The sequence below is a fragment of the Gorilla gorilla genome, chromosome 1 (genome assembly GCF_029281585.2).
Source record: "Gorilla gorilla gorilla isolate KB3781 chromosome 1, NHGRI_mGorGor1-v2.1_pri, whole genome shotgun sequence".
Classification (NCBI taxonomy): Eukaryota; Metazoa; Chordata; class Mammalia; order Primates; family Hominidae; genus Gorilla; species Gorilla gorilla.
This window is the reverse complement of record NC_073224.2, coordinates 36,790,188-36,814,320: the sequence shown is the minus strand read 5'-3', so window position 1 is coordinate 36,814,320 and position 24,133 is coordinate 36,790,188. Positions and strand designations below refer to the sequence as shown.

Below are 24,133 nucleotides of genomic sequence, written 5' to 3'. Positions count from 1 at the left end.
CATATTCCCTGCTGAAGGTACTTTGGGCACCTGCCTATGATTGCGGGGACAGAGCAGCTCCCTACCACCCTGTATCAGAAAACAACACCCGAGCCTACACCAAGACTCAAGCAGATTTTAGTCACCAGTTCTCAGTGGTAGAATCCAATCTGTAGCATCAGGGTGGGGTTGGAGACTCAGCAGGGTCCCTGCATTCTCTACCTTGAGGGACCAAGACCATGAGACATCCCCACGTGACCTGCCCTCTCTTGATAGAGACTGTTCCACCCACAGACTCTCCTTCTTCCTGTTTATTTTGTCTTTTCCATTGCTCCCCAGCTGCATTGGCCCCTTGAAGTCTCACCTCTCACCTTTCCTAGACCTGGGCCCTTTTCCTAGCCTCCTCTTGTGTCTGGAGACTCCTCAGTTTCTCCCACATGGGGTGCACATGGCAGCTGTTCACTCTGGCCCATCTCCATTGCAGAGGAAGCAAGGTGGGCTGGCCTTTAGTTTTTTAAACCTTCTGACTCCTGGTTGTCTAATCCCCTGCTAGTACCAGCATACGCTTTGGATCTTACTGTGCATGAAAGAACATCTACCTCCTTTTGGTCCAGGTGCCTTCCAAACCCCAGTGGGAGATGTGGTGCCCGAGAGCTCCATCCCAACTCCTGTGTGTGTGAGATTGTGCTATTAATGTTTTTCTCAGCAGATAGAGGAGAAGGCCTATCCAGCCACATAAATATCTATGCGTTTACTTATTTATCATCTGAGGATGGGACCAAGGTGGTATCAGTGGTTGTCCAAAAAATATCTGTTAAATAAGTGAATTTTAAAATGAGTGAAAGAACATAATTACTATACTTAGATAAGAGAATAAAGAGGCTCTTATTTCAGAAAGTCCAAAATGCAAATTGTCCAAACGTAATAGTCTCCCTTATCTATGCTGGAGGAGGTGCCATAGTGCTGATAACGCAAAGCAGGAAGAGACGATGGAGGAATTCTTTCTTTCTTTCCACTTAGTGCATCAGGCTTGCTTTCTAGCTTCATTGTGCTTTGGGCAATAGGATTAGTTGCCCTTCCCTGAGCTCAGACAGTGCCGATGGGGGCCTGGATGTACCTAAAGACAGGAGGGAAGTGGTTTGAGATTTATTTGCCTGTAAGCAAATGAAAATGCTCCAGCCACATGCTGGTAGTGGAGACAGCATGGGCTTCTGCGGCTGACACCCCCAAATCACAAGGTGGCCTTTGCTGCCTGGCCCTGGGGGCCCTCTGAGCCACCCACCCTCAGTGCTGTGAACAGCATTCACCAAAAGGGGCAGGGAGTCACCTGCAGAAAAAAATCAGAGCTGGACAGATGGAAGGGTGACTTCAGTGGGAGAAGGTGGCTCTGAGTCCCCTGCCAGTGCGCAGGGAGGCTGGGTGACTGTGTCCCCAGGAAGCCCCATCTCTCCAAAGGATGGTGTAGTTCACCTCCCAGAAGAAGACAGCCAGGGTCATCCAGGGCAAGGCGGGCAGCCCAGCCCTGCTTCCTTAAACCCATGGGGCAGATGTGCATCGCAGGCCTCCCTGGAGCGAGGCAGCTTCTGTCTCCCTGAGAAGGTCCTGTGGTGTCTCCATGTGGGAATGGCCACAGAGCTGGCTGATGTGCTCCAGGGAGGAGCCTGTTGCAGGGCTCCCTGTGGCCACTGTCACCAGGCTGCCCATCATGGGGAGCATCTGGCCAGGGGGACACTTTTCCAGCTCACACGCTTAATTGGACCACACCATGGGACGAGGAGAGGATCTGCCTTTAGTCGCATCTCTAATGAGACAGAGAAGCAGCAGGGTAGACACTTTTGCCTAGCCTACAAGTGGGACGTGAGGAATTTGGGGATTCAGACAACTGGCAGATGCTTTCTTTTCTCCACACTTTCCAGCGACTTTACCCTGTGGCAGGGCCAGAGTCATGGATCCCCATCCCAGAAAACAAACCAATATTGGTACCTGATGTGAGCCTCCCTTAGCAAGCCACTGGCCCAGGCCCTTAGCTCATACAGCCCTCACAACAGCTCTAGTGAGTGGGTATTATTTTCTTCATCGGACAGATGGGGAAACTGAGTGAGGGGGGTAACTAACATGCCTGTGGTTATTCAGCCAACGAGTGGCAGAGCTGGGCTTCAAACTCTGACTCATCTGCCTCCCAGTCACTACCAGGCATCCTGCCACATGGACACGGATGGGCCTGGGCCAGGGATGAAAGTGAGGGACAAGTAGAAATTCCAAGGGGTGATTCCAGGGACATTGGGAGCATGGCAAGGGTGGGGCAGTGGAGGAGTTGGGGTTGTTCCAATGGCTTGGAGATGCTGCTCTTATTTCTTGGACAGGCAGAGGTGTTGTTAAACCCCCACAGCATACCAGACACCAGACTGTCCCACTCAAGAAATGAGTGCCTGGCCCAAATGCTACAACACCGGAGAGGCTCTGCAGGCAAAAACCCTTATGCTTACTTTTTCTGGGTTCATTGAGATGCTGCATAATATTAAGAAAGAAGTCTAATTTTGGCTGGGTTCAGTGGCTTATGCCTGTAATCCCAGCACTTTGGGAGGCCAAGGTGGGTGGATCTCTTGAGCCTAGGAGTTCAAGACCAGCCTGAACATCATGGTGAAACCCTGTCTCTACAAAAAAATACAAAAATTAGCTGGGCATAATGATGTGTGCTTGTAATCCCAGCTACTTGGGAGGCTGAGGTCAGAGGATCACTTGAGCCCAGGAGGTTGAGGCTGCAGTGAGCTGTGATCATGCCAGTGCATTCCAGCCTGGGTGACAGAGCAAGACCCTGTCTCATACATACATACATACTCTAATTATTACTAGCTTCCCAGGCCACCGTAAAGGGGAGGTGGTAGGATTGTCTTCCCCAAGAAGACTAAGGAACAAGTTTTCCAGGACTCTGAAAGGCACTCCTTTCTTTGATAGTGGATGGCAGTCACTTCTCAATTGCTGCTCAGACACAGAGCAGCCAGGCAAGCACTTAGCTCCTAAGTCAGAGATTGGCTGAGGCCCCATCCGGAGAGGACTGCTTGTCCACAACCATCGCTGGTCTAAAAACTTCAGTAACCCCTTGAAAAGCCTTTGGGGGGACTTTCAGTTTCTGGTTCTGCGTGTAAGGAGTTCAGAAGTCACCAGTCTGTCCTAACAATGAGTAAAAAACTGAACAGACTGAAAAATCAAGAACTCTTCAGGGATCTGTAAGAGAAGTAAGGTCACAGGGCAAACTGCTGCTCTCAATATGGAGAGACAGAAAAGTACAGAGAGTCACGGCTTACCTGAGTGGAGATTCACAGGTGGAAACCACCAAGGGAAACAAGACAGGGGTTGGGGAAGGTGTAAGAGAACCTGACTGTAATTGATGAATTGCTGCAGCCTCAGTGTGGCCAACTGTAGAGGTAAAAGCTCTAGGGGCACCCAGTCATGGGGGGCCTCCATACTTTTGTGAGTTTTACCTCCAGAAGCTCTACCAGGTTCTCACAGTAAACATTTTTCTCACATAAAAATCCCCTTGTGCTTCTGGCAGGGGGAGGAGAATGAGCCATTTTGAATTATGCTGGAGCAGTCTGTTCTTAACATGGTCTGTCCCCCAAGGAAACTTGCTAACCGCAGCCAAAACTGCTGGGGTATTATCAGAGCCTAACTGACTTGGAGGAAGGGAAGTACCCAACTCCTGCCCCCTCTAGCCATCCTGTACCACCTAAGAGAGTGAAGGGAAACAAAACAAAGCTGAGAAGCACTTGTGAAGCTCACAGTGCAGAGGCTCAGGCTCGCTAAAAGACTGAGACCCACTCTTAGGGCTACAGAGTGCTTCTCCTTCCCCTGCGTGGCACCACCACATTACCAAAAGCCTCCTTACAGCAGTTCCCTTTACCTGGTACACCTTGTCCAGTTATCAAGAAGAAACTACAAGAGATATTAAAAGGCAAAAAACACAAATTTGAAGATACAGAAAAAGCATCAGAAGCAGACATGACAGGAATGTTGGGGTTCACAAATGGTGGATTTAAAACAGCTATGATTAATATGCTAAGGGCTCTAATGGAGGAAATATTCAGCATGCACAAAAAAATGGGCAGTGTAAACAGAAAGATGGAAATCCTAAGAAAGAGCCAAAAAGAAATGCTAGATATCAAAAACACTGTAATGGAAACAAAGAATGCCTTTGATGGGCTTATTAGTAGACTGGACATGGCTGAGTAGAGAATCTCTGAGCTTGAGGATATGTTAGTAGAATCCTCCCAAACTGAAAAGCAAACAGAACAGAGACTGAAAAAAAAACCCAGAATATCCAAGGACTGTGGGACAACTACAAAAGGTGAAACATATGTGTAATGGGGATACCAGAAAGAGAGAAAGAAAAGGAAGAAATAGGTGAAAAAATAATGACTGAGAATTTCCTCAAATTGATGTCAGACACCAAACCACAGATCCAGGAAGCTCGGAAAACCAGACAGGATACATGCAAAACAAACAGAAAACAAAAAAACTAAAACAACTGCAACCAGAAATATCATTTTCAAATTACAGAAAAATCAAAAATAAAAAAAATCTGAAAGAAGCCAAGGAAAAACACCTTACTTACAGAGGAACAAAGATAAGAATTATATCTGACTTCTTCTCAGAAACCATGCAAGCAAGAAAAGAGAGGAATGAAACATTTTAAGTGTTGAGAGAAAAAAACCCACCAACCTAGAATTCTGTACCCCACAAAAATTAACGTTCAGAAGCGAAGGAGAAAGGAAGATTTTCTTGGGCAAACAAAAATGTGGAAAGTTTGTTGCCAGTAGGCCTTGCAAGAAATGTTAAAAGAAGTTCTTTAGAGATAAAGAAAGTAATATAGGTCAGAAAGTTGGGTCTACATAAAGAAAGGAAGAACACTGAAGAAGGAATGAGTGAAGGTAGAATTAAAACTTTTATTTTTCTTATTCTTGATTGATCTAGTGGATAACAGTTTATTCAAAATAATAATATCAAAACAATAGTAATGTACTTGATCACATATACTTAGGTATATTACACACACATACACACACACACACACACACACACACATGCTTATATAGAAGTGAGATGAATGACAGCAATGGTACAAGGGATGAAAAAGGAAAAATTAGTATCATTTTATAATTATAAGGTACTCATACTACCTGTGAAGTGGCATTGTGATATTTGAAAGTGGACTTGGATTCATCGTAAATGTTAATTGCAAACTCTAAGGCAACCACTAAAATAAGTTAAAAAAGAAATATAGTTGATATGCTAAGACAGGAGAGAAAATGTAATCAGATAAAATGCTCAATTAAAACCAAAAAGAAATGCTGGAAGTGGATGAAAAAGTGGAAGATAACAATAACAACAAAGAACAAAGGCACCAAACAAAAAACAATAACACATATGGTAGATAACTCAACTATATCAATAACCACTTTGAATGTCGGTGGTCTAAATGCACCGATTAAAAGACAGAGATGGTCAGAGTAGATTTTTAAAAATGATCCAACTATCTGTTTTTTACAAGAAACCCATTTGAAATGTGAAGACAAATTAATATAAAATAAAAGAAAGTATATGGAAAAAAATGTACCCTGCTAACAGTAATGAAAAGAAAGGAAGAGTAACAACTGTATATTTATTCCAGACAGAACAGACTTTATAGCAAGGAAAGTTATCAATGATAAAGAAGAGCATTACATAGAAACAAAGGGGTCAATTCCCCAAGAATACCTAACAGTCCTTAATGTGTATGCATTTACCGGAACATCAAACTACATGAGGCAAAACCTGATAGAACTGCAGGGAGAAATAGATAAATCCACTATTATAGATAGAGATTAACACACCTTTATTGGAAATGGACATATCCAGCAGGCAGAAAATCAGTGAGGACATAACTGATTTCAACACCATCAATCATCAAACAATAATTGACATACATAGACTACTTCATTTAACAACAGCAGAAAACACATTCTTCTAAGTCCATATGGAACACTCACCAAAATAGTCCACATTCTGAGCATAAAACACACCTTAACAAATTTAAAAGAATGGAAATAATACAGTGTCTGCTTGTAAATCACAGTATAATTAAACAGAAATCAACACCAGAAAGATAATAGGAAAATCTCAAAATGCAGACAATGTACTTCTAAATAACATGAGTCAAAGAAGAAATCTCAGGAAACATTTTAAAAATATTTTTAACTAAATGAAATGAAAACACAACTTATCAACATTTTTGTGGGATGCAGTGAAAGCAGTGCCTAGACGAAAATTTCTAGCATTGAGTGCATCTGTTAGAAAAGAAGAAAGATCTAAAATCAATAATCTAACTTTTCACCTTAGGAAACTAGTAAAAGAAGAGCAAATTAGATACAAAGTAAGCAGAAGAAAAGAAATAAGAATTAGAGCAGGAATCAATGAAGTTGAAAATAGGAATTCAACAGAGACAATCAACAAAACCAAAAGCTGATTATTTGAAAAGATTAATAAAATCAATAAACCTCTAACCAGGCTAACTAAGCAAAAAGAGAAAGAACATAAATTGCTAATATCAGAAATGAAAGAGTGGATATCACTACAGATCCCATGGACATTAGGAGGATAATAAAGGAATGCTCTGAACAACTGTATGCTCACATATTTGGTAACCTAGATGAAATGGAGCAAGTCCTTGAAAGACACAATCTGCCAAAACTCACACAAGAAGAAATAGACCATCTGAATAGGCCTATATCTATTTTAAAATTTGAATCAATAATTAATAACTTTTCCCAACAGAAAGCACTAGGCCCAGATGTATTTGCTGGTGAATTCTACCAAACATATAAGGAAGACATTATACCAATTATCTATAATCTCTTTTGGAGGATAGAAGCAGAAGGAATACTTCCTGACTCATTTTGTGAGGCCAGCATTACTCTAATACCAAAACCAGACAAAGACATTACAAGAAAAGAAAACTGCAGATCAATATCTTTCATGGACATAGATGCAAAAATTCTCAACAGAATACTAGCAAATCCTATCCAATAAAGTGTTAAAAAGTTATACACCATGACCAAGTGGAATTTATCCCAGATATGCAAGGCTGGTTCAGCATTTAAAAATCAATTAATGCAATTCATCACAACAACTGACTAAAAAAGAAAAATCATTTCAATATATGCAGAAAAGGCATTTGACAAAATCCCACACCAATTTATGATTTAAAAAAAACTCTCAGTAAACTAGAAATAAAGGGCAACATCCTCAACCGTATAAAGAATATCTACAAAAAAGCTATAGCTAACATCATGCTTAATGAAGAGAAACTGGAAGTTTTCCCGTAAGATCAGGGACAAGGCAAGGATGTTCTTTCTCACCACTCCTTTTCAACATCATATGGGAAGTTCTAGTTAATGCAATAAGGCAAGAAAAGGAAATAAAAGATATATAGATTGGAAAGAAAGAAATAAAACTATCTTTTTCACAGGGGACATGATCATCTATGTAAGAAATCCAAAATAATTGACCAAAAAACCTTCCTAGAACTAACAAGCAATTATAGCAAGGTTGCAGGATACAAGGTTAATATACAAAGATCAATCACATTCCTATATACTAGCAATGAACAAGTGGAATTTGAAATTAAAAACACAATACCATTTACATTAGCTGCCCCTAAAATGGAATGCTTAGACACAAATCTAACAAAATATGTACAAGATCTATATGAGGAAATCTATAAAACTCTTATGAAAGAAATCAAAGAACTAAATAAATGGAGAGATAGTCCATATTCATGGATAGGAAGACTCAATATTGTCCAGATGTTCGTTCTTCCCAACTTGCTCTATAGATTCAATGTACTCTTAATCAAAATTCCAGCAAGTTATTTTTTGATATTATTAAACTAATTCTAAAATTTATATGGGGAAGCAAAAAACTGAGAATAGCCAACACAATATTGAAGGAGAACAAAGTGGGAGGACTGACATTGCCTGACCTCAAGACTTATCATAATGCTACAGTAATCAAGACAGCATGGTATTAGTGAAATAATTGACAAATAGATCAATGGAACACAATAGAGAGCCCAGAAATAGACTTACGTAAATATAGTCAACTGATATTTGGCACAGGATCAAAGGCAATATAATGGAACAAAGACAGACTTTTCAACAAATAATGCTGGAACTATTGGGCATCCACATACAAAAAAAAAAAAAAAGCTAGACACAGACCTTACACTCTTCCATAAAATTAACTCAAAATAGATCATATACCTAAATGTAAAATGCAAAACTGTGAAACTCTTACAGTATAACATGGAAGAAAATCCAGATGACCTGTGTATGGCGATGTCTTTTTAGATACACCAGTGGCATGATGCATGAAGGAAATAATTGATAAGTTGGACTTCATTAAAATTAACAACTTCTGTTCTGCAAAAGACAATGTTAACAGAATGAGAAGACAAGCCACACACTTGTAGAAAATATTTGCAAAAGGCACATCTGATAAAGGACTGTTATCCAAAATATTCAAAGAACTATTAAAAGTCTACAACAAGAACACAAACAACCTGATTTTAAAATGTTCCAAAGACCTTAACACCATCAAAGATATACAGATGGCAAACAAGCATATGAAAAGATGCTTCAAGTCATATGTCATCAGGAAATGCAAATTAAAACAAGAGAGATCACTACTTACCTATTAAAATGACCAAAATCTGGAACACTTACAAACCGAAATGCTGAAGAGGATGTGGAGCAACAGGAGCTCTCATTTGTTGCTGGCAGGAATGCAAAGGGATATAACCACTTTGGAAGACAGTTTGATGGCTTCTTACAAAACTAAATATACTCTTACATGATACAGCAATCCTTCTCCTTGGTATTTACCCAAAGAAACTGAAAACTTATGTCCACACCAAAACCTGCACACAAATGTTATAGCAGCTTTATTCATAATTGCCAAAACTTAGAAGCAACCAAGATGTCCTTCAGTAGGTGAATGGATAAATCAACTATGGTACATCCAGACAATGGAATATTATTTAACACTAAAAATAAATTAACCTTCAAACCATGAAAAGATATGAAGAAACTTCAAATGCGTATTACTAAATGAAAGATACCAATCTCAAAGGGCTATATACTGTCCTATTCCAACTATATGACATTTTGGAAAAGGCAAAACTATGACGACAGCAAAACGATCAGTGATTGCTGGGGGTTTGGGGGTGGGTGGGGCAATGAACAGGCAGAGCACAGAGGATTTGGGGCGGGGGGCAATGAAACTACCCTGCATGATAACTTGAATGGTGGATACATGTCACTACACATTTATCCAAACCCATAGAATGTACAACACCAAGAGTGAACCCTAATGTAAACTCGACTCTGAGTGATAATGATGTATCAATGTAGGTTCATCAGCAGTAACAAATGCACCACTCTGGTGGGGATGTGGATAATGGGGGAGGCTGTGCATGCGTGGGAGCAGGGAGTATACGGGAACTTCCTGTACCTTCTGCTCAATATTGCTGTGAACCTAAAACTGCTCTTAAAAATAAAGTCTTTATTTTTTTAGAAAGAAAAGGGCTTTAGGTTTTTTTTTTCAATCGAGAAATAGTCTTCTTATGTTTTCATATTTACACTTCTTTTTTTCAGGAGGAAGACCTGAACATCTTTTCCCTGTCCTTTATTTCCCACACATCAGGTTGGCAGCTGCTGTGCTTTATTTTTGCCCTGTGTTAAAGTCCTCTCCCACCCCAACACCTACCTGTTCCTCTACTAGCACCACCACATCTCTGTTCTAAATGTTGTTCTCCTGCAATAAAGGACGTTTGAATTAAACATTCCATTTTTATCCTATACTGTATTTCACCATGATCTGCACACCTGTTAGTGCATCAAGAGAAGAACCAACTGGCATTGTTTTGAAGGTGTTAGAAACATTGGCCTCTTTATTTTAGTGTGTATCTCAGAGGTGGGACTGGCAAAGCTCTATTTCACGTCACTAAGACATCCCTAAAATGGACACAAATGCTGGTGTGTGGTGTCCGTCGGGTGAAGCCATGAGGCTATGATAAAACTATTATCATGTCTCACCTTTTTTCCCCCACTGAAAAATGAGACCAGACACAGCATGAATATTGCAGCTCATTGCCAACAGGAGAGAAGCGGACAGGGAACCACCTCTGGTTTATTGTGAAAACTTTGACATTTCCCTTCACTCAAATAGCAAATGTTTATCAAGAATCATGCTGGATGCTACAGGAGTTAGAAAAACTCTAGAGACATGGCCCCTGCTCTCAAAGAGTTTATGAATCTGTACAAGTATTAGGCATGTAAAATGCACAAAGTGCGCAGGAACTCCAAGATCACTGCCTGTGCACTCAGGGAAGGCTTCCCAAAGAGGCTGGTGTTTGTGTTGGAATTAAATCTGCATAGGAGGAAATAGCCAGAGGGAGGGTGAGGAAAGGACACTAAATTGAAAGGAGGCTGGACAATGAGGGAAGGCTTATTTGGGGAAATTGCAGTCTTATAGCAGCCCCATCCAGCCCAGCTCAGGCCATTCTTGGCCAACACAGGGAAGACTTCAGGTCCCATGCCTCAGCACCCCATCCTTTGGTCCCGCCTCCCCACATGTAGCCCACCTCTGGGAAGTTCCACAAGAGACTAAGTATGGTAAAAACTGGACTCTGCTGCCTTTTGGGTAGGTAGGAATTTTCCAGCTAGTCTGAAAAGAGCCGTAACCCTCTGTCATGAAACAAGGAACAGAGACTTCACACCTTGGGGACAGGAATCATCCGTTTCTGGCTGAGTGTCAGCAGAGCCTTTCTTGGATTCTGCCTGTAACCACTGAATGTCCAGACTCCAAGCCTCACAAAAGCCCTGTTGCTAATAATGTCTAAAGTAAGAAACATTAAGAAAAATGGAGTTGCAGAAGGATCTTTGTTCATGCCACCCACAGGTTTTCCCTGGGTGTGTTTCCCTTAGAACTAGCAACTGACGGGATATGAGTCACAGGCTGAGCCTAAAGGAGTTCTAAGATAAGAACAGAAAAAAGTGCCATAGCCCGGTCCACTTTTACTCACCGGAATTTCTAGGAACACACAGGTTATTTCAAACGCCAACCATGTGGCCGTTGTTCACGGGGCTGTTTGCCATGTGTCTGAGGCCTCTGGGTGTGGGAGTGTGTCCATCCGTCTGTCTGTCTGTCTGTGTGGAACTGTCTGTCTGTTAGGTAGGGAAGGTGTAGAGAGGAGACAATAGCAGTACTCAGTCGAGCCTCATAGTGAGAGGCTGTGTTAGGTGAGAGGTGGAAGTCCCCTAAGCCATGGGTATTTTTATATTGGGATTTTTAAATAAGCCTCCCTAAGTTTATAATTAATAATACTTTTGTTGTTGTTTCCTTCCAAGTTAAAAGAAACGCTCCCACCCCCTACCCTCACCACACCACATGGGGTTTCCTTTACAGCAAAGCTAATGGTCTGCCAGGTGCAATCATTACAAACACTACAAGGTGTGAAGATAAATGTTTCTACTTAAGGGGAAAATGCATCTCCATTACCAGCCGATTATGACAGTCTCAGAGTTAAAGCCTCTACAATGGATGGTTTTTATCTGGCCTCTGAGAAAATGTGGTGATGAGATGTGTTCACATTCTCTGAATGTTTGGGGCTTCCCTGGTGCATTCCCGGTATCCTAATTGCATAAGGAGCCTGGTAGTGCCCCAGTACGGGAAGGGCAGCATGGGAACCCCAGCAAGTTTGGACACCAGTGATACTAACAGCTATTATTTATTAAGTGCCTACTGTGTCCCTGACCTTTGTGTTATGCGGTTTTCATACATCTTCAGATCCTCTCAACAACTGGAGGAGTTGGGAATTGTTTCACTCATTAGACAGATGGGAAAGCTAAGACCCCGAGAAGTCAGACAAGCTGCCTAACACCCTGAAGCTCATCAGTGGTAGAGCTGAGGTTTGAACACAAATTTGGGTAACTCCACAGCCCACGGCCCTATATGCCACTCCGTGCTGCCTGCCTTTGCTCATTAAATGATTGATTAAATGGTTGATCTGTATGGTACAGACATTCTTGAGCACACCATGGGACCATTTGCCTCGGGGTGAATGCAATGATTTGAACAGTCGTTCATCCTTCAGGCCCAGTGAGAAAAAAATGCTGCTGACAACAAACTTGCATACATTTATGTGGGCTCTTTCATGACATTTTCTGTGCTTTGAAAACAGTTTTGGTAATTTTCTAATCCTACGGTGGCCCTCAGGGGCTTGTTTAGAGAGCCTTTGAGGAGAAGTGCCTTCCTGCTCTGTGTACCTCTTTTTCTCTTTCATAAAAATGTTAGATATTTAAGGTGTACAACATGATGTTTTGAGATACATCTACACAGTGAAATGATTATCACAGTCAAGTAAGTTAACATAATCCATTTCCTGAAATCTACTCTCTTAGTGAATTTCCAGTGTATAATACAGTATTATTAACTGGAGTCTGGATACTATACATCAGAGCTCTGGACTTCATCCTATGGAACTGCACCCTTTTACCCTTTGACCTACATCTTCTGATTCCCTCTACCTCCCCGACCCTGGTAACCACTATTCTGCTCCCTGTTTTTATGTATTCAACTTTTTTAGATTTCACATGTAAGTGAAATCATGCAGTATCTGTCTTTCTGTGCCTGGTTTATTTCACTTAGCAGAATGTCCTCCAGGTTTCTCCATTGTGTCCTAAATGGCAGGATTTCCTTCTTTTTTAAGGCTGAATGATATTCTGTGGTGTATATTGCCTATATTTTCTTTATCCATTCATCTGTCAATGGACACTTGCCATACCCTTGACCACAGAAAGGGGCTCCTGTCCCAGAGAAGATGCTGGCCTCCTGAGCGTACAACAGCGCTGGGGAATGCTCCAGCAGTGCAGGGAAGGGGGCCCCCAGGCAGTCCCGGGGCCACTGGAGACCCCTTCCTTGTGGGAAGAACCAGGAATTGAGTAGAGGAGAAGCAGCACGGAGGAGGGCCTCCAAGGAGAGAAGAGCCCTTACGGCCACATCCCTGGATCTCCCAGGACCAGTTCAACAACGTAGCCTGTGCCTTTTTCTCTCTCCCTCTTCCTCATCAGCTGTCCTTCCCTTTGCTTCCTTCTGCTTTATTTCCTGGAGATGCTCCCAGAGCACCCTGGTGGTAGCAAACTTGAAAAGAGCCCCTGTTTGTGGAAATGCAAGGGGTTGTGTGACTGCATTTGCCAGCCCAGGAGAGACCCTGAGGCAGAGCAGCAGAAAGCTCCTGGCCCTCACAGTCAGAGCTCAAAGCCTGTCTCTGCCAGTGTCCACCTGTGGGATGCTCACAGCAGCCACCTGACAGCCACCATTTACTGAGCACACCCTGGGCCTGCCAGCCTCAGATCTGCCCTGGACCTTCCCTGCACTGCACCAGATCTAGACAGCCTGTCCGCCGCAGACCCTGTTTCCCAGACCCCCTTGTCACCTGGCTCCCCACTGGCTTTGTCCAGAGGGAGCCTGGAGGGTGGGCAGGTGGAGAACCAGGCTACTTCTCCCTCGCTGTTCCTGCCCTGGGGACATCTCCAGCGGGGTCTGAGTTTCCCCGGGCTCCAGTTCCCGCGGGATAGACCTCCATGGTTCCACCTTCCACTAGGGACCCCAGCAACGAGACCCCTTCATCCCACCAGCCCAGGAGCGGCAGTGGCTTCCTGCTCTCACTAATCTTGGGGTGTTCCTGCTGGCTTCTCCACTTTGCCATCACCTCGTTAAATTCCATCTCTTTAGATACTCAATTCCTGGTTTTCCCTGAATAATCACACTTTGTCAGCTCTGAACTAAGCCCTCACCAGCATTTCTCGAGATAGCCCTCAGAGACTCTTGTTGTACAGCTGAGGACCCTGAAGCTCAAAGATGCACAGGGATTGGTTTAGGGTCACTCGGCTGGTGAGTAGTTCAGCCGGAATTCAGACCTAGGCCTGTCTAGAGCATACCTGGGCTTCTACTCACTCCTCTAGTTGCTTCTGTGAGTTTCCGTTTCCCCTTCTCTGAAAGAACCAACAAGATCTACACTACAGTGTTGTTTGAAGGACTAGAGAGTGCCTGTAGTGTGCCTCCAACCCTGCTTCACACGCCTCGGGACACCTCCAGCAGGTCTGCAGGGAGAGCCATCTTGTTTTCCAAGTGGCACCCACTGCTGCCAGTGAGTAGTTTCAGTGGCCAGTGTGGAGAGGGCACCTCTTCTGGCCTGTATGGTGGGCAGTGCCTGTTCTGCACTGGCCAGGGTGTTTGGTTACCCCAAGGAAGGGAACCAAAAGTTAACTCTTTTTCGTTTTGGTTTTTTTTTTTTTGGTCAGAGTTCTTACTGGTTTCTGTGAGTGTGGGTTTGAAGTTGGCACTGACAGAATCTGTGGTTTGACTGTTTCTTGAAGAATGTTTAAGCAGCAGCACTGTTTATTTCTGAGTCCTCATCCAAGAATGAGCTCCTTGTGGCATAAAAAGCACCGAACTCCCACTGAAGCCATCTTTGTGGTGACAGAGATGGAACCATCCTTACCTCGCAACCTAGAATGCAGTACCAAGATACTAAAGACACTAAAAACAACTTTTTCTTCCCCTAACATGATGGAATATTCGAGTCAGAACCCTAAGGCATCCTCCTAGGGTAGAATAAGCTTCCATTTGACAGAGGAGAAAAATCAAGGCTCAAAGAGGTTAAGGGATCTGCTTAAGGTCACACAGTGTGGTGTTGGTGGCAGAACCAAGCCTCATGCCCAAGGCACCTAACTCTGGTTGCCCTGGAGGCTGTGCCCTGGCTCTGCAAGCAAAGCTAGAAGAACTGCTCCATGTTCGTCATTGGCTAAGCCTCAGCAGAGCTGTAGGGGATCAGCTTAGGGACACTGCCCTGTGATTTTAATAGACCCAAATTACTACTGTGGTCACAGAAACAGGCTTGGGATAACTATGCCTTTCAGTAAAGATTTTGTACAGAAATATGTTAATTTTATTTACTAGGTTGTCTGGCACATAATAGCATGCATTAATACAGTAGCTTAATACTCTCTATTAAATAGGCATACTCTTTGCATTGTAAAACGAACCTCTCTTTTACGATGTACTTCACAATGCCATGTCACAACGGCACGTGCTCAGAATATTACAGCAGGCTTCCATTCCACCTTCCATGAAATACTAAAAAAGAGACCATCTCTAATGCAACTCAGTAGCCTGGTGATTAATCCATAAGCACATTTTTAACTGAGTTCTCCTAGGCCATTCTTCGTCTTAGGGGCTTCAGACAAAGGTGAGCTTGTGGTTCTGAAACTTTTATTCTCCCCTACTGCCCAAGTCTGTCCACTACCTCCAATGGTGAGTCACGGAGATTTCGTCTGCCACCCGCGGCCTTGTGAGCGCTACAACCACGGAACTGTGGTGGAGTTTTACTGCGATCCTGGCTACAGCCTCACCAGCGACTACAAGTATATCACCTGCCAGTATGGAGAGTGGTTTCCTTCTTATCAAGTCTACTGCATCAAATCAGGTAAGACTGAAGGCCTCATCCTTGGAGGAGATGGACCCTCCTTGGACCATCTGCACATAGTGGGTGGTGGTTATGTACCAAGCTGTATCTCTCCTCCCACACCCAGTGTCAGGAACAGGATATCGAAACATATCATTGCGGGTCGATGGGGCTGCTGTTGGGCTCTGTGTCAGATGCTTGTAGGTCCTGTTCAGAGAGTCAAGAGTATTAACTGTCTGCTGGAGGTCCTTCCATGGATGCTAGGGGCCTAGGGACCCCATTCAGAGGGTCAGGAGTATTAACCTGTCCATTCCCAGGTTAAAAAGCTGACCCTCTAAACAGGGTCCCTAGACCCCTGGCATCCATGGAAAGACCTCCAGCCTCCGCACTCTTTTTTCTCCCAGCCTTGTCCTTTTCCACTGGTAAGGACACAGGCCTGTGGGTGTGACCAGAATTAGATGCATTGCCCTGGACCCAAGCAACGCATAACTTTACCTTTCTCTTCCACTCAAGGACACATATCAGAATACAGATGATACTGTGGGTAACACCTGCTCTCACTTGTAAAACTATAGGCCATTTGCAAGCTTCAGGGCTTCATAGTTAAAAGCAAATGACTTAATTGCAAACCACCTTCCCCACTGGCCTCAGTGCACCTGGGTAGTGACCACAGGATAGAGACTGGGGCACCAGCACACGCCCACTGTCTCCTTCCCACTCTCCCCAGCCCTTTCCAGGCTGGAGATGCTGCCCTGAGCAGTGCTGATGACTGCATGCCTTTCCCCTGGACACAAGGAAGCGCTTGTTAATGCCAGGTCTCTGGAGGCACACACATGATCCTGTGAGCCAGCAGGGGGAGAAGTGCAAAGAGAGTGTCTAAGAGGGTGGTCATGACAAGGCAGAGAGACATCTAAGAGACAGGGTGGCCTGTGCCCAAAGGATAAGAGTCTCTTCTGGAAAGGTCTGCTCTTGCTGCCCCTGACCTGGCAGGCAGTTGATGGCCAGAGGTGGTAGGGCATGAGAGCTGTGGAACAGGGGTCCCCTTTACCCTCTGTTTCTTGCTTTACCCAACCCCACAGCATATCCCAGAACATTCACAAAGGGCCCAGCTTCCCACTCCCCCACCTCTTGGTCCATTTCGGAGCAACTTCTCCAGGCAAGAGAGATGCCCACCTCTGTTCTCAAGAGGCAGATGCATTATTTAAGCCTGTGCCAGGCCTGCGCCTGGGACTGGAATGTGAGCATGCAGGTCTGCAACCTGGCAGAGCCCGTGCTGGAGACAGGTTTTTAGTGTTGGGTGGATCCTGATGCAATTTACATGAGCTACAGGGGCACATGGTATCTCTGCCGAGCCCTGGAGGTCAGAGGCACCTTGCACGCATCTCTTGTGCCAGATGAATCCAGCAAATGAGCCCACGGGGAACCTCGGCACCTCTCATGGTCTGGGAGCCTCACGTACAGCTTTGTTCTCCCTCACGCAGAGCAAACATGGCCCAGCGCCCATGAGACCCTCCTGACCACGTGGAAGATTGTGGCGTTCACGGCAACCAGTGTGCTGCTGGTGCTGCTGCTCGTCATCCTGGCCAGGATGTTCCAGACCAAGTTCAAGGCCCACTTTCCCCCCAGGTCAGTTTCATGTCTTGGCAGCTGTGGCTCAAGGCCTGACTCAATGCAGCTACCCTTAGCAGCAGAGGGAGAATGTGATGAGTGAAAAGTTGAAGCTCTAAAGGGAAACAGGGGAGAGCAAAAACAATGTTCTGGGATGTTTTGAGCACAAAGCTGGAGACAGACCTCATTTTCCTCTTTCTTTCTTTCCTACCTCTCTCCCTCCTTCCTGCAGTAGACCATTCACAGGTGGGCATCATGGGGGGCTAGCGATGGGATCACAGAGTTAGGGCTGTAGGCTGTGGACTGCTCCACCCAGAGGCACCATTCCCACTGTGGTCCCCCTGCATGTGGCCCTGGAGTGAGGCACCACACAGCTCAGTCTATAGGGAGGGTAAGATGCACACACAGCTGACTGGGACACAGGTCAGAGGTGTGTGAACAAAAGTGTTATGCATTGAGAAGCCTCAGGAAGGAGAAAAGACTTTTCTGATTCCAAGAGGAGTCAGGAAAGGGCTAGTGAGAGTCTACCATGAAGTCTTATCTGAACCCCTGGAGTGGGACATGTGGAAGGCGCTTCTGCATCCTTCTCAGCTGCTCGGGTTGGTATCTTCAGCCTCAAGTCATCACCACCAAAGAGGACTGCACCAGCACCCTTAGGAACAAAGAAGAGCCACCCAGCACTACTGCTGGCAAATCATTGTTCCTGGAGGGAGAAGTAGTTTAGACAGCAAAAGGATAAGTTTATGAACATTGAGAAGAAGAGGTGAGGAGAGCAAAACACCGCAGAACACTAGCCAGGGGCCACTGGTACAAGCTGTCTTTTCCTTGCCTTCTGTGGCCATGTCAGAGTCTTCTCATTTCAGAACCTAATGCTTCAGAAAAGGGCATTTGTTTTTTGCCCACAGGGACAGCCTAGTCCCCAGAGTCATATGTACCTGAAAAAGGGACTATTGCTCATGGAGGAGGAGGCTCCTGGAATTAACCACTTCTCTCTTCCCTTCAGGAAAATGCAGTGTGTCTCTCACATCTCCCAGCTGTGAGAGGAGTGAAGGAAATGGGCAGAGCTGCTGGAGACAGCACCTGCCCGCCTTTGCGCTTAACCTCACACCCCACAGGGCGGCCTCCCTCACTTAGCAATTCTCCCCTGCCTGGCAGCAGGGACCCGCTATGGTCACAACCTGATAGGTGCATCCCTCTTTCCCCAGCCACAAATGTGCTAGATGTGGGTGTCACCTGCATCCCTCCCCAGGCCCAGAGGTGTGTCAGTGCCATCCTGGTGCCATAGCAAGCTCTTGCTAAGATGCTGAAACCTTCCTTCCTCTCCAACCTGCCATCCACTCTCTGTCTTCCACATTATTATATATTCATCAAGGGACCATGTTCTATCATTGAGCAATTACAGTATCTCAAGAAGGCCTAAGGATTACAAAGAGAAAGCCAACCCACAAGGCTGTGATTGATAGTGCATTCAAGTACTTTAAAAGAGCCCACAGAGCTATTTTTCTACATATTCTTGGAAGAAAAGTTTCCAGGATATCCACTAAATATTAAGATGTTTTTAAAATGTTCTTGAAACCCTTTCACTTGATGTTCTTCAGCCCTTGAGTCTTTCATCTTATATTATTCTTGAGTTGTTTTGGGAAGGTTGGCTTCAAATACATGACATGAATCCAAATGCATGACAAGAATCTCAAGGGCAAACCAAGAATGGACTTTTTTTCTCCAGGTTCCGCAAAAGTAGAGCCTGCAGGGATGTTGACGAGGGGTGTATGGGAGCTGAGTGGCATGGCAGGGACACGTGGAGGGGAAGCTGCCAGATCTTGGGAGCTGTATCCTGGGTGTGGACTGTTAGGGTGAGAAATGGAGAAGAGAGGCGTCTGCTCACCCTGGCCTAGACAACATGGAGGTGCCAGGGATGGTGAGGAGGCAGGGAGTCCTGAGTGAGAAGAGGAGGCCAGCACAAGACAGTGAAGTGGCCGGAGAGGAAGGGAGCATCATTGTCAAGGAAGCAGTAACTACTGGTGGCTGTGGAGGGAGAGCAGTCTGGCTCGGAGCAAGCTCCTCCTTTCCTCCTGCCTCTTGCCTTCTGCCCCCTGAAGAGCATGGTCTTGGTGGTCTCCCGCCCTCTCTGGGCAGTCTTTAAGAGCTGCGGGACAAGGAGTCCACCACCATAATCTCCAAGCCTTTGCAAGATGTTTCAAAAAGTCAGTGGACTTGAGCATTAGAGAGACACACAGCCTGTGCTTCCCCTCCACCCCCAGACGTTTCATCTTCTTGGGTTTAGAGCCCCTGCCGCCAGCACTCAGAGATTCAGGGTCTGCCCACCCAGCTGGGTCTTCTCTTCCTCATATTTTACCTTTGGTCTCCTCCCTCAGCACCAGTTCCCAGCAGAGACAATAAGAAACCAAGTTCCGGCCGGGCACAGTGGCTCACGTCTGTAATCCCAGCACTCTAGGAGTCTGAGGCAGGTGGATCACCTGAGGTCAGGAGTTCAAGACCAGCCTGGCCAACATGGTGAAACCTTGTCTCTCCTAAAAATACAAAAATTAGCTGGGGGTGGTGGCGCATGCCTGTAATCCCAGCTACTCGGGAGGCTGAGGCAGGAGAATCGCATGAGCCTGGGAGGCAGAGGTTTCAGTGAGCCAAGATCGTGCCACTGTACTCCAGCCTGAGTGACAGAGTGAGACTCTATCTCAAAAAAAAAAAAAAAGAGAAAAGGAAGAAACCAAGTTCTACTGGCTACTTATTAGCCACCCTGGGTTCCTCTTGAGGCCAGGAGCAGAGTACGGGGGTCACACGGAGCCCAGGCTGTGATGTCAGACGCCCAGGGCTCCAATCAGGCAGTGTTGAATGTGCAGAGTGCTGAGAAGCAAAGGGAGCAGGCCAGGAACTGTGTGCGCGCCCACGTGAGGGAGCCCTGCAGACATGCAGACTCACTTTGCCACCGCTCCTGGAGCCCTCACACCAGCAACCCGGGCCTTGCTTAGAAGAGTGGCGGGGGGTCAGGAGGTGGCGGTGAGCCTGCGCAGCTTGAACGGGGTGGTGACATAGTGCTCACAACTTTCCTTTTTTTTCCTTCTTTCCTTTTTCTTTTTCTTTTTTTAAATCTAGACTAAAATGTAGTGATTTTTATACTGAATGCAGAAAACAACAAAGAAACATGATGAGCATAGGGCCAGCTAGTCCCTCTGGGCACTGAGGGTCCACAGTTACTGTTTTTTGTTTGTTTGTTTGTTTGTTTTATGAGACAACATCTCGCTCTGTTACCCAGGCTGGAGTGCAGTGGTGCGATCATGGCTCACTGCAGCCTCAAACTCCTGGGCTCCAGGGATCCTCCTGCCTCAGCCTCCTGAATAGCTGGGGCTACAGGCACGTGCCACCACATGTGGCTAACATTTTTATTTTTTGTATAGGCAGGGTTTCACTATGTTGCCCAGGCTGGTCTCAAACTCCTGGGCTCAAGCAAAACCTCCCAAAGTGCTGGGATTGCAGGTGTGAGCCACCACACCTGACCTATTTTCTATACTTTTAACAGTGCTATCTCACTTTCAATCCCATCCTACAGGACGCTTCAGAGGTGCACTGGGATGCTCTGTTAGAAAGGGTTATGTTGTCCCCTGCTCCATGAGCTTATGGCCAGAAGGCCAAAGCCCACAGGTCAAAGGAGCAAGGGAAAAAGCATGAGGAGATAGTAAGGCCCAGAGGCAGGAGGACATGAGAGAGTGACAAAAAGAAAACCTCCTCTCTCTGGAGCATGGGCAGCCGGGATGGCAGCATCATCTTCCAGAGGAGTCCCTGAAAGGAGGCTGGTTCTTCCATATTATCCTCCATACGGGACTCTGCTGCCCATCGTGGGTCCTGAGGACCCCGAGTGCAGGAGGGAGTGTGGGTGGCCTCATCCCCAGAGTGGCATGGCTCTCACATGTTGGCACTTCTTTCCTTTACACAGGGGGCCTCCCCGGAGTTCCAGCAGTGACCCTGACTTTGTGGTGGTAGACGGCGTGCCCGTCATGCTCCCGTCCTATGACGAGGCTGTGAGTGGTGGCTTGAGTGCCTTAGGCCCCGGGTACATGGCCTCTGTGGGCCAGGGCTGCGCCTTACCCGTGGACGACCAGAGCCCCCCAGCATACCCCGGCTCAGGGGACACAGACACAGGCCCAGGGGAGTCAGAAACCTGTGACAGCATCTCAGGCTCTTCTGAGCTGCTCCAAAGTCTGTATTCACCTCCCAGGTGCCAAGAGAGCACCCACCCTGCTTCGAACAACCCTGACACAATTGCCAGCACGGCAGAGGAGGTGGCATCCACCAGCCCAGGCATCGACATTGCAGATGGTAAGTGCTTGCCCCAGGGCCCAAGCCACACCTGCAAACACCTCCGCACCAGCATCTTCAAGCCAGCTCCTTGCTACGCACGCTCCACCCCCCAGCAAAGAGTCGAATCAATCTGTTTACCTCTCACTCAGCTTAAATTGCTTCATGTTCTCTCTCCATGTGGAGGCCTTGGGCAAGGCCAATTATTGTAAGGAATGATCATCATCTTGCAAGTAATAAGCCCATTAATGGAAATTTCAAGAGGCACCAAAAGGCACTGAGCCATCCAGAGTAGAAAGGCAGCAGTGGCCGGTGCTTCATTTTTGTAGTGTCTGTATGATCTGGAATGTATTTCTTCTTTATTCCTTAATTAGATAGGACTCCTGGAAGTGGGGCTTAGGGACAGGATGGCACATACATGCTAGGAAGAAGGATCCAGAGGCACGCACCAGGGCCCAGCAGCGTGTTCTAGCCCCAGAGTTCTGTGTACATAGAAGTTATTTTTACCAGATGTGAAGTAAAAGATGCATGTGTACCTGTCACAAGGAAGGGTAGATTCATGGTAAAATAAGGAAAATGTGTCAGATTGATTAGGTCTCTGTTTCCTACAGAAGGGGAGCGCCAGTGCCACTTTGCAAATGAGAGCACTAATTTGGCTTATATTGAGAGTAAATGGCAGTAATGACGTGGAAACAGAGGTCTCCTGGGCCACCACAGTGTTCCTTTTCTGCAAACCACGCTGCCTTTCTGTGCTTGAATTTGCAGCTTTCTGGCTTGTGTGACCATTAAGGCCTATGGTTAAAATCTAACATTTTATTTTTTATGAACTGGAAATAAGATCATAATTGTTTCCTGGCAAAAAACAATTGTTACAGAAAGATGTTGTATAGGAGGTTGATTTATTTGGTTATTAACTGGTATGTGGAACTTAACATTTTCTTCTCCTCACTGATTTGAGAAACTGTAGATATTTTAATGAGGCATATAATTCCAGATCGTCATGGTGTTTTCTGGTTATGTTAAGCTAATAACCGTCTCTTCTTTTACAGAGATTCCTCTGATGGAAGAAGGTCCCTAATATGGGTCAAGACCCAGATGACTCTCCTGCTCCTTCGGGGAAAGGACCTTGTATCTTGGAGTGAGGTCACAGAAGGATAGAGCCTGGGGGCAAAATGTCTAACTTGTCTACATGGGGACCGCAGTTCACATTATGCATCTCAGGCTCCACAGTGAGGCTGACAAACTGCAATGGCAGTGCTTTTAAATGAGATTTGAGGATTCGCCAAGACCCATGGGGAACCGGGGCAGCAGGGAAGCCCTCGCGTGGTCTTGGATGGAGGTGTTAAATGTGTATCATGCCGTGGAACATGGGACAATTCCACGCACATCCCACCGAATCATCATGCATCCCATTGACTGGCAAGTACTCCCCGCCCCCTCTGAAAGCATGTCACATCATGTAAATTTGCTTCTAACATCTGCTTCAAACTGTCTCTGGACTCCAAATGTGGATGGGTCAGCCTCTGCAGAAAGTTTGTGTTGAGATGCTGGAAGAACAGCAGAGCCTCCTGCACCCTCAGCAAGGGACCAGCTCCCAAAGGAAAGGTCCTTGTGTGACATTTGGAGAATCTTCCTTCATCCAGACAACTCTACTCGAAGCAAGACGAAAGCAGGATGTGGCAGTTGCAGTGAGAAAGGAAAGGAAAGATGGGCAGACTCTGCTTTCTGGAAATTTCTTCACAAAGTAGAGCTCATGAACTCTGTGCTGTCTTCTGGTAACATATCATCAGTGTTTGTATTCATGGTGTGGCACATGGATCCATGGCATTGGGTAAATCTGGTGGTTTTTACACATGGTCAGAATGTGTTCAAATACATCTCATGATGGAGACAGTAACCAAGGTAATGTTTTGTTTCAGCATTTTAAAAAGACTCCACTTAACATTTATCTCAGAATCATGAGCCTCTCTCTAGTTGACAATTGTCATTGTTCCCCCAGCCCCAAATTGAACCATACATTTATTTTCCAAAACAGAAATTGTTTCTGTAAACATATCTGACCTTCAAAAGAAGTGTGAGGTTGGATTTTTCCCCCTTTTATTTGTCCTAAGATTCCAGGAGGCTGGCCTCCCAGCCCAGATAGCTCAGCCACCTCACCTGCCTATCATTCCTGCATTCCTACTTTGAGGGTCTCATCGTGCCCACTGGGTGTTGTTCCTAAGAAACTGATTGATTAAAAAATTTCCCAAAGTGTCCTGAAGTGTCTCTTCAAATACATGTTGATCTGTGGAGTTGATTCCTTTCCTTCTCTTGGTTTTAGACAAATGTAAACAAAACTCTGATCCTTAACATTGCTATGCTGATAGAGTGGTGAGGGCTGGAAGCTTGATCAAGTCCTGTTTCTTCTTGACACAGACTGATTAAAAATTAAAAGAAAATGACAGTTGGAAGCGTGACTTTAATAGTGCAGTAGAGTCGGGTGGGCAGGAGTGGGGTGGTGACAGTGATCATGGATGATGGGATTCAATGTAAGATTAAGAACAAGAGATGGAAGGAGATAACACACAGGCAGTGCTCACCTTCTAAATGGAGGTTGTCTCAGAGACCACTTGGCAAGTGCCTCATTTTCTACTAGGTAGTTCAGAAGAGGCATGAGGGGCTATCTCTGATATT

The 24,133-nt window shown here is 45.5% G+C and overlaps 1 protein-coding gene across 3 annotated transcripts in view; it reads left to right on the top strand.

The window, feature by feature from the left end:
- The window catches only part of SUSD4 (sushi domain containing 4), a 145,078-nt gene extending 121,175 nt beyond the window's left edge, over nucleotides 1-23,903 (top strand). For 2 of the 3 annotated variants that reach the window (XM_055372330.2, XM_063708318.1), the window contains 4 exons: nucleotides 15,371-15,562; nucleotides 17,023-17,167; nucleotides 21,099-21,481; nucleotides 22,510-23,903. In XM_055372330.2, coding sequence (XP_055228305.2) covers nucleotides 15,371-15,562; nucleotides 17,023-17,167; nucleotides 21,099-21,481; nucleotides 22,510-22,538 — 749 coding nt within the window. In that variant the 3' untranslated portion in view covers nucleotides 22,539-23,903. The other variant, XM_063708322.1, reaches the window with a different exon arrangement.
- The last annotated feature ends 230 nt before the right edge of the window (nucleotides 23,904-24,133 follow it).